A 17,603-nucleotide genomic window follows, 5' to 3' on the forward strand; every position below is an offset into this window, starting at 1 on the left:
AAGGTTCCACAGCCTGTACAAGAAGCATGGCTGGGGAGACCTCAGGAAACTTACAATCATGGTAGAAGACAAAGAGGAAGCAGTCACGTCTCACATGGCAGGAACAAGAGGAAGAGAGAGGTGGGGAGGTGCTTACATACTTTTAAAAAACCAAATCTAGCGATAACTCACTCACTGTTAGGAGAACAGCACCAAGGGGGAAACCTGCCCCCATTGATCCAATCACCTCTCACCAGGCCCCCACCTGGGGATTACAATTTGACATGAGATTTGGACAGGGACACAGACCCAAACCATATCAGCAACATTCTTGAACTTTCTTAAAATTTCTTGTTCGCTATTTCCAAGTAGGAATAAATGAGAAAGAAATTCTTGGAGAAAAATATTCTCTTAATTAAGAATGCAGATGTGATGTATTAGTGAGAAAAATATATATAAAAATGTATAAAAATATATAGAAAGTTATTAGTTATTTTGCTTTGGAATTTCTTTTTTAAAGAGGCAGGGTCTTACTCTTTTGCCTAGGCTGGAACGCAGAGGTGTGATCTTGACTCATTGTAACAACCTCCCAGGCACAAGCTATCCTCCTGCCTTAGCCTCCCAAATGGCTAGGACTACAGGCATGCACCACCATACCTGGCTAATTAAAAAATTTTTTTTGTAGAGACAAGTCTTGCTATGTTGCTCAAGCTGTTTTGAATTCCTGACCTCAAGCTATCCTCCTGCCTCTCCTTCTCAAAGTACTGGAATTACAGGTGTGAGCCACTACACCCAGTCTGGAGAATTTTTTGAATACATTTAAAATCTTCTGAGACAGTCGCTTTATATATCCATCTTGAGTCTTTTACCTGAAAGAAAAGCATTTAATCATATACACATGACTTATACTTGCACTTCTCTGAGAAAATGATTAGCTTCTGTGGATGTATAAATTCTAGTGTGTTTTGAGAATACTTGATTTTTGTTTTTCTATTATACATTTGGGTTTATTATATACAATTTAAATTTTGATCAGTTCTGTGATTGCAGTGTACATGATGCGTGTTTGTATTTAGATGATATTGAGGTTTATAGATTATTTACAAAAACTGTATACCACTTTAAGTTTCTATGATTTATTTCTTATATATTTCTTATTTCCCTGCTTACTTTAAACTGTCAATATCTTGCTTTTGTCAGTATCTGTAAAGTACCCTTCTGATCTTTTCTAATTTATTGATTCTGATCAGTTAGGGCTTTAGAATCCACTTAATAACACAGGCTTATGGACATTAATTTATCCGTCCATCCATCTGTCAAATATTGATTAATGTTTATTAATATATGCTAGGCTCTGGGTAGACATTAGTGAATGAGCCCTGTATTGTCCCTGCTTTCATGAAGCTTAGAGTCTAGTTGATTTTTTTTTAAGTTTAAAAAGTAAAAATAATTTTCACCAACCTGATAATTAAAAAGTAAAAATATATGAAATATTCTTTATCTAAAACTGTTAAATTACCTGGATTAAACTTTTCCATCAGTAATATGAATTCAGTTTAAGTAAGATTTGCCATCTGAATCATTTTTATGAAGCTTTTCTAAAATGTCTTGTTATTTAAAACTTATTGATTACAGGAAGGCAAACAAATGAAGAGACACTTCACATTATATTAACATTAATGTTAACATCTTTTTTTTTTTTGAAACGGAGTCTCACACTGTTGCCCAGGCTGGAGTACAGTGGTGTGATCTCGGCTCACTGCAGCCTTTGCCTCCCAGGTTCAAGCAATTCTCCTGCCTCAGCCTCCTGAATAGCTGGGATTACAGGCACATGCCACCACGCCTGGCTAATTTTTGTATTTTTAGTAGAGACAGGGTTTTGTCATGTTGGCCAGGCTGGTCTCGAGCTCCTGATGTCAGGTGATCTGCCCACCTCAGCCTCCCAAAGTGCTGGGATTACAGGCATGAGCCACTGTGCCTGGCCATTAACATCTAATTATGCATTGAGTTTGTGCCAGAACCAGGACTTTAATTTGTGCCTACTGATTTCTCCCAGTCCAGTGCTCTTTGCATTGTGTTATGTGACTTTTTAGGGCAATGTTGTCATGTAAACTAAAAGAAAAAACTCTGAGGTAAATAGCTTATTGTAACTACAAAGGAGACTGTCGTAGGTACTGGGAGTCTCAGTGTTCAGAATGCTTCTATTTTATTCTTCATGCTGATTTTCCCCTTTTAAGGGTGGCAGCTAGGCACAGCTGGGAGGCCTAACCTTTTGCATATTGTATCTTCTAGTTTGTACCTGTTCAAGCTAGGACTGGCCCCTCAGATTCAAGACCTATATGGAAAGGTTGACTTCACAGGTAAGGAGTTAGATACTTGGCAGGAAATGCTTGAATTATGTGGAAATAGCCTGGAGAGCCAGCAGTACCAATTTTGAAGACCTAGGGCTTTAAAAATACACTGGCAGTGGAGGTGAAAAAAATATGAATAACTTGCTTCTCTAATGTGGGGTAAAGAACACTAAACTTGAAATTTCAAGCTCTGTTCTCTCACTTATAATGTGAACATGATTAGTGAGTCTCAGTTTTCTTATATGTAAATTGGGGATAACATTAACATATATAAAACATAATAATGTTAACACATAACATTAAATGTTCGGGTATGTTGAAAAATGCTTTATAACTATCTTTCCCTTTCCATTCCAGCAAGCATCTGTTGTGGGCAAAGCAAGAGGGAGAGTGGGGAGTGAGATGACACAAAGATGCCAATTTAGTAATTTTAAAATTTAAGCTTATTTGGGTGGGTGTTTCTATGTGTATTTGCTATAGCCAGATGCTTGAAGAGATGAGGGGTTGGGGAGAAAAAGGGCAGTGGTAATACTGTTTAAGGGTAAGATAGATTCAAGTCTTTCAAAGTGGTGATTATTTTGTAGGCTTGAAAGTTTAAAAATTGGTAAGAAAGTTTTTGTCCATGGTATTTTTCCTTCCAGGGAAGTTATTCACCAGACCTGGGGAAAGGACCAGACCTTACATGTTTTCTTTATCATTTGGCTTTCTGCCTTAGAAGTGAAATTGTTGAATAGCAGCTAATGATTGTAAAGACTGAGATAACTGACTTAGTTTGTGATTCACTTATTGTTGAGCTCACATTAAAGCTGTTCCATTTATAAGTTCATTGTAGGAAATGCCGTAAGTAGCAATTTTGAAAAACTATTTCCTGTAGGACCTTCTCACTTTATAGTTATTTTTGATGCCCTTGATAATAATAATGTTTGACTACATTTTATATACTAGTTACTGTGTTAAGTGCTTTCCATACATTGTATCTTTATATCCTTATAAAACCCTAAAAGTTAAATGCCATTTTATCCCATTGCATAGTTGAGGAATATGTTTCCTTCTCTTGGTTATGGAAGGGTGCTTAGCTTGATTGACTAATTATTAATTCCCTCCTGTAGAAGAAGAAATCAACAACATGAAGACTGAGTTGGAGAAGTATGGCATCCAGATGCCTGCCTTTAGCAAGATTGGGGGCATCTTGGCTAATGAACTGTCAGTGGATGAAGCCGCATGTAAGAAGAGAGAAATTTTGTGGGTTCAACTGGGATTGTTGCCACTATTTCCAATAATTAATTCTATAGTGATGATCTAGGACAGTATGAATCTTGCCAGCAAGTTTAAGTCCACAGATGTAGTTGTAAACACATAGTCTTCCATGCTGTTATTATTTGGAAATACATGATTAATTCTGATTAAAGTGAAAGCATTTAGAAAGGAAGTCCTGGCTGGGCGTGGTGGCTCACGCCTGTAATCCCAACACTTCGGGAGGCCAAGGCGGGTGGATCACCTGAGGTCAGGAGTTCAAGACCAGCCTGGCCATGGTGAAACCCCGTCTCTACTAAAAATACAAAAATTTAGCCGGGCATGGTGGTGTGCGCCTGTAATCCCAGCTACTCGGGAGGCTGAGGCAGGAGAATCACTTGAACCCAAGAGGCAGAGGTTGCAGTGAGCCGAGATCATGCCATTGCACTCCAGACTGGGCAACAAGAGTGAAACTCTGTCTCAAAAAAAAAGAAAAAAAAAGAAAGGAAGTCCTACATTTCCGTGGCTCATTGAGTTTCTTATTGTTTTATGGTGTTTACTTGGTAATTAAGGCAGATATCTCCAGAGCAAGTGTTCCTTGCAAGGCTCTCTTATGAGTGTTTCTCTGTGAGATTCCAAATTCACCATCCCAAACATGGATCACAGATGGAGCTGTGGCTTTGCATACTGTAAGGAAGAGGCTAGGCTCATAGCCTGGCCCAGGGAGCCAGTCTTCGAACCCCAGTTGTTATTTCTCTGTGAAAAGGAGCCTCTGTCTCTAATGGGGGGTGCAATGTTGCTTTCTGTTGTGATATACATCCTGTAATCTATATAATCTCAGTGTTTTTGTTGGTTTGTTTTTTTGTTTTTTTTTTTTAGTACATGCTGCTGTTATTGCTATTAATGAAGCTATTGACCGTAGAATTCCAGCTGACACATTTGCAGCTTTGAAAAATCCCAATGCCATGCTTGTAAATCTTGAAGAGCCCTTGGCATCCACTTACCAGGATATACTTTACCAGGCTAAGCAGGACAAAATGACAAATGCTAAAAACAGGGTAAAAATGCAACATCTATTCTTTCTAATTAATTTATATTATTCCATCATTTGATATGGCTCCAGTTTAAACATTAGTTTTATTGAGATGCAGTTTACATACAACAAAATTCACCGAATTTTAAATGTACAGTTTGAGTTTTGAAAAATATATGTGATTATTTAACCATCACCCCCAAAAAGTTCCTTAGTGCACTTTTGCAGTCAGTTTCCACCTTACCCACACCCCTGAGCCCAGGCAACTACCAGTCTATTTTCTATTGCTGCCATTGACCTTTTTAAGAATTTTATACAAATGGAATGATACAGTATCTAATCTTTTGGTGTGAGGCTCCATTTTGACCTCTGCTTCTTGAATTTTATAGAAATAAAATTCTAGAGCGTAGCCATTAAAATTAATAGTGCCCTTTGGAAAGATTATCTCTAAATATTAACATAGTCTTTCCTCTTTCCCAGATTCTCTGGGGTAAAATGTTTGTGTACAATTGTTATGGGTATGTGGAAGTTAGTTAAATGATTCTGACTTGAAAAAACTGAATCTGAGGATCTCATTTCCTGAGGTCAGGAGTTTGAGACCAGCCTGGCCAACATGGCGAAATCCCATCTATACTAAAAGTCAAAAATTAGCCCAGCGTTGTGTTGGGCTCCTGTAATCCCAGGTACTTGGGAGGCTGAGGCAGGAGAATCTATTGAACCTGGGAGGTGGAGGCTGCAGTGAGCCAGGATTGCACCAGCCAGGAGACAGAGCGAGACTCCGTCTCGGGGGGGAAAAAAAAAAACTTCACACAAATTTATCCACCCCTTGTTAAAATTAGTGGTTGATGACAAAACGAAGACAATCCTGCTCTCAGAACATTCTTTGTATCTCTTATCATAGAGCAGGGATTTCAGTTTCCCAGTTAGGTGCCAAACTGGCCTGCAGGCAAGTAGCTGCTGCCCTGCCTCTGCCTATGTCACCAGTGAGACTCCAAGATTGTGGATCTGTATGTGCCCGTTCTGTTCAGATCTGAGGCAAGGATGTGCTGCCCCTAATCCCAGCACTTTGGGAGGCCAAGGCGGGCAGATCACTTGAGGTTAGGAGTTCGAGACCAGCCTGGCCAATATGGTGAAACCCTATCTCTACTAAAAATACCAAAAAAATTAACTGGGCATGATGGTGCACGCCTGTAGTCCCAGCTACTCAGGAGGCTGAAGCAAGAGAATCACGTGAACCCAGGAGGCAGAGTTTTTAATAAGCCAAGATGGTGCCATTGCACTGCAGCCTGGGTGACAGAGTGAGACTCTGTCTCAAAAAAAAGACAGAATCTCGCTCAGTCACCTAGGCTGGAGTGCAGTGGCATGGTCATAACTCATTGCAGCCTTGAACTTCTGGGGAAAGCAATCTTACTGTCACAGCCTCCTGAGTAGCTGGGACTACAGGCATGTGCCACCACATTGGGCTAATAAAAAAAATTTTTTTGTAGAGATGGGGTCTCGCTATGTTGCCCAGGCTGATCTCAAACTCTTGGCTTCAAGCCATCTTCCCACCTTGGCCTTCCAAAGCACTGGGATTACAGGCATGAGTTACTGTGCCTGCTTTGTTCTTTATAAAGGGTCTTAAGCTACACCCATATTCTTGGTAGTGTTATGGTGCAGGAGGAGCACACGTGTATTTATGTGGTCTTCTTAGACACCTTAAGCTAACTTAATTACGCTTTTTACTCATCCTCAGACAGAAAACTCAGAGAGAGAAAGAGATGTTTATGAGGAGCTGCTCACGCAAGCTGAAATTCAAGGCAATATAAACAAAGTCAATAGTAAGTATGTTCCTGAATCAGGCACTTAAAGGGATATAATATAATGTGAATGTTGATCTATTCTGGGACTTACAACATAGTTTGATTTACTTACTTTAGACATTCATGGATTTGTTTAGCAATAATTGCTTATTAACAATCTTTTGTGTTTCTATGCCTCCGTTTTAATTATTTATCTTCAGTCAGCCGCTTGTTCCTACACTGACAGTAGCATCATAGTAGTCTTTTTGGCTACAGTTTCACTCTTTCACCCTATTACATGCTTTTAAATATTATTTTCCTGGCCAGGCACAGTGGCTGATTAATCCCAGCACTTACATATCTGTAATCCCAGGACTTTGGGAGGCTAAGGCGGGTGGATCACCTGAGGTCAGAAGTTCGAGACCAGCCTAGCCAATATGGTAAAACCCCATCTCTACTAAAAATACAAAAATTAGCCGGGCATGGTGGCGTGCTCTTGTAGTCCCAGCTACTTGGGAGGCTGAGGCAGGAGAATTGCTTGAACCTGGGAGGCATAGGTTGCAGTGAGCTGAGATGGTGCCACTGTACTCCAGACTGGGCAACAGTGAGACTCTGTCTCAAAAAAAAAAATTATTTTTCTATTTTTTTAAAGTAACATTATATTTTTGTTTTTCCTTTAAAGAATAATGCAAGCTGTCTAGAAATAAAAAATAAACCACAAAAATTAGACTCCTTCACTTAGAAATAATCATCACTTAGGAATAATCATTACTGGCATTTTTTTGTATGTCCTTCAAAACTGTGTGTGTGTGTGTGTGTGTGTGTGTGTGTGTGTGTATTTTTTTTTTTTCTTTAAGAGACAGAGTTACACTTTGTTGTTTAGGCTGCAGTTGCGATTATGGTTTACTGCAGCCTCAAACTCTTGGGCTCAAACCATCCTTCTGTTTCAAATTCTCTAGTAGCTAGGACTACAGTCATGCGCTGCCACACCCAGCTGATTTTTAAAATTTTTTTGAAGAGACAGGGTCTCGCCCTGTTGCCCAGGTTGGTGTCAAACTCCTGATCTCAAGTGATCCTGCCACCTTGGCCTCCCAAATTGCTGGGATTACAGGCATGAGCCACCTTGCCCAGCCTCCAAAACATATTTAAAGAAAAATGAGATTATACTTTTAATACTGACTTTTATATATGTGTTACTTTTGGGAAATTAATTTATTGAAATTATCATTTTGTCACTACTCTGCTAAAGAACTCACCATGACTACTTCATACTTGCCAGACAAAATGCAGATCCCTAGCCTAGTGCAGTTCTTTATGCAATATTTCATGCATACAGCTCTTTGTAGAAGCTCATTTGCCTAATTACCTCCCATACTCATTCTGTACATTTTATGACTTAAAAGGAATCTGGGCCAGGCAATTCCAGTATTTTGGAAGGCCAAGGCAGGTGGACTGCCTGAGCTTAGGTTTGAGACCAGCCTGGGCAATGTGGCGAAACCCTGTCTCTACAAAAAATACAAAAACTAGCTGGACGTGGTGACATGCGCCTGTAGTCCCAGCTACTTGGGGGCTGAAGCAGGAGGATTGCTTGAGCCCAGGTGGTTGAGACTACAGTGAGCTGTGTTCGCACCACTGCACTGTAGCCTGGGCAACAGAGTGAGACCCTGCCTCAAAAAATTAATTAATTAATTTTTTTTTTTTTTTTTAAAGAATCTGGCTCTGAAGTGGTACTGACCTGGTATTTGATCTCTTGTTCCTCTGTTAAAAGCTGTGTAACATTGGGCACCTGCAGTAGCGTTGTTAGACATATAATACGAGATAGTGTATGTAAATTGCCTGCTATTTAGTAAGTACTCAATGAACATTACTATTATCGCTTTGTCATGTAATCTCCCTACTGTAATGCCTTCATGCCTCATCTCTTCCTAATCCAAATTGTGCCCATCATTCAAGATCCAGTTCAATTTTCACTTCAGTGCCTGTCACAGTTCAATATGGTTGACTTTCAAATCTCCTGTGTTGTACACAGGCTCATCCCTATAAATTTGCACTTAATTATATATTGTCTTGTATTGCTTGATCTTTATTTCTGACATCTTTGTAAACTCCTTAAAGTAGAGATTACATATTCTGCTTCTTTTGAAGTCCTCCTAATTCCTAGCATAGGTTTAGACTCACCAAAAAAACTAAAAGGTTTGATTTCAACCAACTAGGTCAGGCTTAATCTTGTTTTGCTCAAGATACTCATAACAATAATAATAGTAATTGTTCTCATTGTTCATTTGGAGGGCCAAATTTCTCATTTGAACTAATACTAATAACTAGAGAGGATTTAGAAGATTTTACCAATTCCATAGGATTGGAGTTTTAAGTCCTGACCAGCATTCTTTTTTTTAGGGTTTTTTTTTTGGAGACAGAGCCCAGGCTGGAGTGTAGTGGCACGATCTCGGCTCACTGCAACCTCCGCCTCCTGGGTTCAAGAGATTTCTTCTGCCTCAACCTCCTGAGTGGATGACCAGCATTCTTTGTATTCTGCTACCTTCTGGTTCATTTAGGATAATGACCTTCCTAGCAGAATAATCCATTCAAGTGTGGATGGTATCTTGTGCTGAATCTGTATTAATCCTTAAGTCAGCAAATATAAACTGGAGTGTCCTTATGGTTGGTTCTCTGTGAGAAGAAAGTCCAGGATGTTTCCTGTTGCATAGAGTACATAAAATATTTTTTGTTTTACTGAGGGATTTTTCTCTACCTTACTGTTTGGTGTTTATAACCTTTATAGTTTTACCTTGCTAATTGTATAAGAATCAGTTGTGAGCACATGTAAGGAAATAATAATATGTTCTTAAAATGTCCTATTCATATTATTATTATGTAGTCAGAGGAGCAAAATAATAAAAATTCCCTCAAATACCTTTCAGTATAGTGGGGAAGATAGACATACAAATGAGTACTTTTAGGGCAGCTTGATTAGAGCAAGATGCCAAGAGCGCATGTGGTGCAGTCATAGAATAAAGAAGGGAATGATGACTTCTGCTTAGAAGTTTGAGCAGGTTTTCAGTGTACATGGATCTTCACAGGGATCCTTAGGATAGATAAGAGGGTGAGGATAAGGCAGAATTCCCTATAAAAGGACAGTCTTTTCCTAATTGTAGAGAAAGTCTTGAGGCAAAGGAAAGTTAGATGCCAGGAGGATATAGGGACTTCGGGTTCCAGGAATTAATGTAATTATAGATAAGATTCTTTGCCCAGAGCATTCGAAACAGCAATGAGGCCATTGATGCTGCCCCAGGAGAAAGCTGCAGGCCAAGCAGTTGAAAATTAGAAAAAGTTTTTATTTTATTTTTTGTTAAGTAGACTAAGGAAAATTAGAGTTATATAACTAAAGTTCAGTGAGAGAAAGTATTTAAGTAATGTTCCACACTTTATTATGTTTGCAATATAAATGTTTATAGATATTCATTCAATATTTACATATTTAAGTAGTATGTGTACACTTCTAGAAAAAGCAAAATTTACTAGATGCTTTTGTAGATAGATAATCTAAGATTCTATGCTATATACCTAGAGAAAGTCTAGTTTGTTATCTACATTGATTTTATTTTCTGTCCCTAGCTACTATGAAAGCTCCTTGAGGACAGGATATTTGTTTTTTTCACAATTATATTTGCAGCATATAGCAGATCCTCAGTAAATATCATTGAAGGAATGGATGATTAGTTGGCTAACAGCCACATATACCTGCAGACATGACTTGAGAAGCCACCACCTTGGTATGGTGCTCAGTTGAACGGCAGGTATGAATATTAGGAAGAAATAAACAGTATCTTAGGAGCCTACAGTGAGACCTCACATCCATACCAGTGTTTTAACCTTTTCTTCCGCCCTTTTTTTTAATAGTTCTAGTCTCCTCATTGCCCCTACTTCCCATTTTCTAGTTTGAGACTTTATTTTCCCTTGGGCTGTTTTGATTTTCTTTATAACAGCTTATTAATTTTATTTTGTTTTTTACTAATGAAAACATTTGCAATTGATAAGTACTATTATGCCCCAGATATTTTTATTTTTGGTATTTTATTGATTTCTTTTTGCTACTTTGATAAAATCAGATGTTTATCTGTGAGTGGTGGTAGGGACAGGCATTTTCTCTTCAAAAAATAAGGAAACGGAAAGTAAAAAAGTAATTATGATTCCTTAGTGGCTATCATTTCTGAAATCAGAAATTATCTTATTCTGTCTTTCAGGCTAAGAATACCTTTTTGGTTTTTTGTTTTTTTTTTTTACAATATATAAAGTGCTTTTATGTATATGATTTTATTTAATCTTAAAAATATTCCTATGACGGAAGGTATCTTCATTATCATTTTCAGATGAAGGAACATCTGGGTTTTCATTGTCATGTATTGTATTATAGAGCTTGTGTGACCTCAGGTTCTATGATTAGAAGAGAGAATGTGGAAAGGGGAAGATGACCCCTTTCACTCTGCACAGGTTGGACCACCCTTGATAGCTGGGCACTGACTGTTGTGGGTGGAGTGTGTTCAGGAAGTATCAGGGTAATGAGAGGATTCAAAATGGTGCTATGTAAGACATGGTTAAAGGAAATAAGGCTGCTAGTAAGGCATTTGCTGTCATAGGGAGGGGCAGTGGAATGTATTCAGTGTGAACTTTAGGGTTGGAGCTTTAAAAATATTTTTGAAACAAAATTGTCCAAAGATGTAGTAAGTGGCCATGGGAGATACTTTCTCCTGTTTGGTAGTCTGTAAGTATAATCTGGACAACTACTTGGCATTTTAAGGGAATTTAAGCGTCATGTTGGTCTGGATTGGTGGCTCCATATTGGTGCTGAGCTGTCTACATTTGGAAGTTTTTAAGTAGGCTGGGAGTGTGGCCCAGGAATCTGTATGAAATCTGATGAATAGCTTGTTGGGAACCCCTGGACTTGATGACTCTAAGGTTCTTTTCAAATCCCAAGATCTTATGCTTCTGAGAATCACAGAGTAAAGGCTCTCTGAGTTATATTTCCTTATCTGGAACTGAGATTGGTTTTGGGGAAGGAAAACTATTCTAGGCTCTTCTGTTAACATAGTCCTTTCACAAGCTTTTGCCTTTTTTCCTCAGCATTTTCTGCATTAGCAAATATCGACCTGGCTTTAGAACAAGGAGATGCACTGGCCTTGTTCAGGGCTCTGCAGTCACCAGCCCTGGGGCTTCGAGGACTGCAGCAACAGAATAGCGACTGGTACTTGAAGCAGCTCCTGAGTGATAAACAGCAGAAGAGACAGGTAAACATAGTGCAAGAGTTTGTATATATCCATTCGAATCCCATGCTGTCATTTAAAGATATATATGCTGCCTTTGTTTTTCCCCCAATACGACTTTTTCCTCTGCATATAAATTAGTTTAAAAAAAAATCCTCAGGTAAAATACACATTGTCTTCAGCTCACTTTTGCTTTTAGAGCTATGAATCCTCTTTTAAAATAAACAGACAATACCCACCCATCCCCAGTCTAATCACTCCTTCACTTCAGCTGTCTCTCTCTCCAACTAAAAGACATTGGGGAAAACCTGAATATTTTTGCATTCTTACGTCAGGAATTTGCACTTTAAAAAAAAACTGCACCTTATTAGTTTGCTCTGGCCAAAGCTGGAAAAGTACTTACTGTGCAGTCAGGGTAGCTTGTGTGGGATTGTATTTCGTGGGGTTTTTTTTTTAGAACAAACATGAGGGGCTTTCTTTTTTGTCTAAATAAGGGCAAGTATACATTTTACAAATATCCAGCGTACGTTGGTCAAAGTAAGTAGCATTAACGTGCTTAAGATTCTACAAACACTTTTTCCTTAGAACTTTTTGAGGCTTTTCATGTAATATGTTTAAGAATGTACTGGTATCTGTAAAGTCACTCTACCCCAGCTTTGGCAAAGGCATTTGGCTCTACCTGGGGCTGCCACCTTGGCTGCATGTAGCCTGAGCTGTCACTTTTGACTATGGCTCTCTGTCCCTAGTGACTGCTTTTGAGAGATGAGAACCTTAAGGCCTGGAGTCGTAGGAATGAGTAATCTTTACATAATTTTCTTTGCTTTGCTCAGAGTGGTCAGACTGACCCCCTGCAGAAGGAGGAGCTGCAGTCTGGAGTGGATGCTGCAAACAGTGCTGCCCAGCAATATCAGAGAAGTAAGAGTCCATTGAAATTGTATGGGAGGAAAGTTGTGGCTTTGTGTTATTGAAGGGTGTGAGGTTAGCTTCTGTCATCGTCATCCCCCACTCTGAGCCTACTAGCGATAACCAACTGCCAGGTACTTTTGGTGGCAGGAGGGTTCCTCCAGTTTGTTGTTGTGGTGGTTTTAATTGCTGTGTAATCGTTGTACATATTTTGAGGGTACATGTGTTTTGTTTTTTAAACCAACCAAGAAGCACTGACACCAACCAAGAAGCACTGACGTATGATATTTTGATACATGCATACAATGTGTTATGATCAAATCAGGGTAATTGGAATATTTGTCACCTAACACATTTATCTTTTGTTGGTGTTGGGAACATTCCAGTTCTTCTGTTTTGAACTATACATTATTGTTAACTATCATCATCCTACTGTGCTGTCTAACACTAGACCTATTCCTTGTATCTAATGGTAATTTTGTACCCATTAGCCAACCTCTCTATGTCCTCCTTCCCACTACCCTTCCCAGCTTCTGGGAACCACCAGTCAACTCTACCTCTGTGAGATCCACTTTTTTAGCTTCCATATATGAGTGAGATCAGGAGGTATTTGCCTTTCTGTGTCTGGCTTATTTCACTTAACATAATGACCTTCAGTTTTTATGGCTGAATAATATTCCATTATGTGTATACACTATTTTTTTTTTTTTTTTTTAACCATTTATTCATTGATGGACGCTTAGATTGATTTCATATCTTGGCTATTGTGAATACAGCTGCAATAAACTTGGGAGTGCTGATTTCCTTTCTTTTGGCCATATACCTAGCAATGGGATTGCTGAATCATATGTAGTTTTATTTTAATTTTTTGAGGACTCTCCATCCTGTTTTCCGTAGCGGCTATAGTAATTTACATTCCCATCAACAGTGTATGAGCCCTTTCTCTGCAGCCTTCCCAGCATTTGTTATTTTTTGTCTTTGATAAAAGCCATTTTAATTGGGGTGAGAAAGTATCTCATTGTGGTTTTGATGTGTATTTCCCTGATGATTAATGATGTTGAGCATTTTTTCATATACCTGTTGGCCATTTGTGTGTCTTCTTTTGATAAAAATCTATTCAGCTTATTTGCCCACGTAAAAATTGGATTATTTGTGGGGTTTTTTTTTTGGTTTTTTTTTTTTGGCTGTTGTTTGAATTTCTTATATATTCTGGTTATTGTTCTCTTCTCAGATGGATCGTTTGCAAATGTTTTCTCCTGTTCTATATGTTGTCTCTTCACTTTGTTGTTGGTTTCCTTTGCTGTGCAGAAGCTTTTTAGCTTGACATAGTCCTGTTTGTCTATTTTTGCTTTCGTTGCTTATGCTTTTAAGGTCTTAGCTAAATGGCTTTGCTTAGACCAGTGTCCTGAAGCATTTCCCCAATGTTTTCTTCCAGTCGCTTCATAGTTTCAGGTCTTAGATTTAAGTCTTTAATCTATTTTGATTTATTTTTGTATATTATGAGAGATAGGGATCTAGCTTTATTCTTCTGCATATGGTTATCCAGTTTTCTCAACACCATTTATTGAAGAGACTGTCTGTCTCAGCCCATTTTACGTGGCTATAAAGGAATACTTGAAGCGGGGTAATTTATTAGCTCACAGCTCTGCAGGCTGTGCAAGAAGCAAGGCACCAGCATCTGCTCAGCTTCTGGTGAGGGCTTTTGTGCTGCATCAAAATATGAAGGAGAAGATCAAAGGGCAAGTGGGCTCATGTGAAGAGAGACCGATCCCCGGGGTAGTGAGTAGGGGTCCTGGCTTTATAACAACCCATTCTAATGAGAACTAATCCATTCTCCCCAAGAACCAATCCAATCTTGCAAGAGCTCACTACCATGAGAATGGCACAAAGCCATTGATGAGACATTTGCTCCTATGACCCACACAGCTCCTACTAGGCCCTGCCTCCCAACACCACCACACTGGGGATCAAGTTTCTTCTTTTTTTTTTTTCATACCCTTAGGGTGATGTCAGGTATCAAATTTCAATGTGAGATTTGGTAGGGACAAATAAACCAATCCAAACCATAGCACTGTCTTTTCCCTGATGTGTGTTCTTGGTGCCTTTGTCAAAAAATGTTCTCCTCATGGCTGTAAATGTGTGGCTTTGTTTCTGAGTTCTCTATGGTGTTCTGTTGGTCTGTGTGCCCCCTTTTTTTTTTTTTTTTTGAGACGGAGTCTCACTCTGTTGCCAGGCTGGAGTGCAGTGGCACAATTTCAGCTCACTGCAACCTCTGACTCCCTGGTTCAAGCGATTCTCCTCTCTCAGCCTCCCGAGGAGCTGGGATTACAGGCACGTGCCACCACACCTAGCTCATTTTTGTATTTTTAGTAGAGACGGGGTTTCACCGTGTTGACCAGGATGGTCTCGATCTCCTGACCTCGTGATCCACCTGCCTTGGCCTCCCAAAGTGCTGGGATTACAAGCGTGAGCCACCGTGCCTGGCCAAGTTACTCCAGTTTTAAAGGTAGAACTGGAGTCAATATAGCCTCACTTTGGCTCGCACACACTTCATGATTTGTTAGGGAAATATCTGGAGGAGGTGAGACTTAAGGGATTGCTAAGATTTGGATGGTGAAAGAGGTGAGAAAAGAACGTCCTAGTGCAGGACAATGAGGGAAAAAGGAGGTGGGAGCCGAAGTACAGGTAGTGAAAGATGTCTTTGAGGAATGGTGGTTAGAATACAAATTTTGTAAATGTTTTGGGCTGAGTTGTGTAAGATCAAGGGGTGGAAAGATTGTAGAAAGCTTTGAATGGTAGCTTAAGAAGCCAGGCAGTAGGAGAAGGAAGAGGTGGTTTAGGTGGGAAGTAGTGGTAGCATATAGGATGAATTGAACGGGAAGAAAATAGGGATGAGGAGAACAGTTAGGAGGCTGCTTTTTGAAGAAAACATCTTGATTGAGACATGGTTCACATACCGTACAGTTCACCCTTCTTCATACAAAGGAGGCTGCTTTTTTAAAGACGAAAGTTCCACTTCAAACTTCATGGCTGATAGCCACAGAATGTGATATTTTTCCCGTGAAGATTGGCACCTTCTTCCCCCTGAGGGCTCTCTAAGCCCACTGCGTTTCTGACTCCTGTTTTTTACACAGGATTGGCAGCAGTAGCACTGATTAATGCTGCAATCCAGAAGGGTGTTGCTGAGAAGACTGTTTTGGAACTGATGAATCCCGAAGCCCAGCTGCCCCAGGTGTATCCATTTGCTGCCGATCTCTATCAGAAGGAGCTGGCTACCCTGCAGCGACAAAGTCCTGAAGTGAGTTCACTAAACCTGTCCTGTTTGTGAGCAAAGTTGGGTGGACGTGAGTGTAATACCCACTTCTTCCTGTGGTTAGGTAGAACTTTTTTGCATAAACTTGGTTTTCTTACGGTTTTATTAAACTTATAACTCCCTGGGTCTTGGAGAATGTCTTTCCTCACTGTTTTCCCTTCTGTCCCTTTCTGTACAGCATAATCTCACCCACCCAGAGCTCTCTGTCGCAGTGGAGATGTTGTCATCGGTGGCCCTGATCAACAGGGCATTGGAATCAGGAGATGTGAATACAGTGTGGAAGCAATTGAGCAGTTCAGTTACTGGTCTTACCAATATTGAGGAAGAAAACTGTCAGAGGTGGGTGTCCAGAGTGAAGGGAATAAATCCATTACGTAGCTGTTAACCTTGTCTTTTGTATGTCAGTGCTCCGATTTTCTTTGCAGGCATTATTACTTTATCATGGTCATACTTTTGTTTGGTTCTACTTTGATTCATTTAATTCTTTGTTATGCTGAAAAATATGACATTCCGTTCCTAAATATATAAGTAGGCTTATTGAAATATGTTACATAGTCAAAATAACACTATCTCTGACAAAGTTAAATAATACTTTTTAAATATCATCTAACCCTAGCTAGTTCATTTTCATTCTTCTTCAGTTGTTCCCAAACTGTCCTTTATAGCTGTTTTGTTGAAAACAAGTTCTAGCCTAGGAACATGTTTTATATCTGGCTGTTGTGTCCCTTGAGTATCTTTTAATCTAGAATTGTCCCTTTCTTCATGAGACTGACTTGTTAAAGGGATGGGACCAATTGCCTATTTTATGGATAGTTCTAGTTGCTTTCTCATATTTGCCTTATTCCTGTAAATTGGAAATTAAATTTCTAGGCTTGTCACGATTCAGTTCAACATTTTTGATGATGTGTATTTCATATTGCCTCATGTCAATAGGCATATAAAACCCACTTTTCCCACCATCCCACCATTAGAGATACTAAGATTGATCCCTGGATTAGGGAGACCACTTATACTTCCATTGCGTATTTACGTTTTTCCCTCATCACTAGAACATCATCTCTTTTGCACCGTCAAAATATCTAGTTTTCCATTAAGCATTCACCTGATATTTTTAACCCAATTGATAATCTTTCCTAAATCAGTACCTTCAGTAAAAGTTGCTGAATGATGATTTGTTGCTCTGTCATTCCTCCTGCATTTATTAGCTCATATGTAGCCTTTTTTTCTTGTCTATGGAGGAATTGCTTGAACTGCTGCCTTTAATTCTAGAGTTAGTCTTAACATGGAATTTAGAATATGTAACAGGATATTGAGAATAAGTGATTTCTGTTGCATTTTTGCACTTTGTTTAAAGTAACTATGCAGTTCCAAAACTGGTCTTGAGAATATATCAAATGGTTGGGATACCCTAGCAATCTTTGTTCCTTGAATATTTAAACATGCTGTGCTTAATGCTCTTTTTACTTGGGGGTCTGGGGCAGGTATCTCGATGAGTTGATGAAACTGAAGGCTCAGGCACATGCAGAGAATAATGAATTCATTACATGGAATGATATCCAAGCTTGCGTGGACCATGTGAACCTGGTGGTGCAAGAGGAACATGAGAGTGAGTTATCTTCCTGTCCTCCCCAAATAATGTCACCATTAATGATGATGTGATTCCATGAAGTGGTTCAAAATACTACTCCTAGAAGGATTTTTGGGTGAGAGATTGAAAATATCTATATAACACAAAAGGCTAAAGTTGGA

General features: G+C 39.2%; 1 protein-coding gene across 2 annotated transcripts in view; it reads left to right on the forward strand.

Moving 5' to 3' along the window:
- Window positions 1-17,603, forward strand: part of IQGAP1 (IQ motif containing GTPase activating protein 1) — a 114,073-nt gene that overhangs the window by 48,956 nt on the left and 47,514 nt on the right. For both annotated transcript variants that reach the window (XM_008959859.4, XM_034939424.4), the window contains 9 exons: window positions 2,272-2,339; window positions 3,440-3,553; window positions 4,443-4,621; window positions 6,332-6,416; window positions 11,499-11,662; window positions 12,469-12,553; window positions 15,676-15,839; window positions 16,033-16,193; window positions 17,336-17,460. In XM_008959859.4, the coding sequence (XP_008958107.2) occupies window positions 2,272-2,339; window positions 3,440-3,553; window positions 4,443-4,621; window positions 6,332-6,416; window positions 11,499-11,662; window positions 12,469-12,553; window positions 15,676-15,839; window positions 16,033-16,193; window positions 17,336-17,460 (1,145 nt within the window). The remainder of the gene's footprint in view (window positions 1-2,271; window positions 2,340-3,439; window positions 3,554-4,442; window positions 4,622-6,331; window positions 6,417-11,498; window positions 11,663-12,468; window positions 12,554-15,675; window positions 15,840-16,032; window positions 16,194-17,335; window positions 17,461-17,603) is intronic.

This window comes from Pan paniscus, chromosome 16 (assembly GCF_029289425.2).
Source record: "Pan paniscus chromosome 16, NHGRI_mPanPan1-v2.0_pri, whole genome shotgun sequence".
Taxonomy (NCBI): domain Eukaryota; kingdom Metazoa; phylum Chordata; class Mammalia; order Primates; family Hominidae; genus Pan; species Pan paniscus.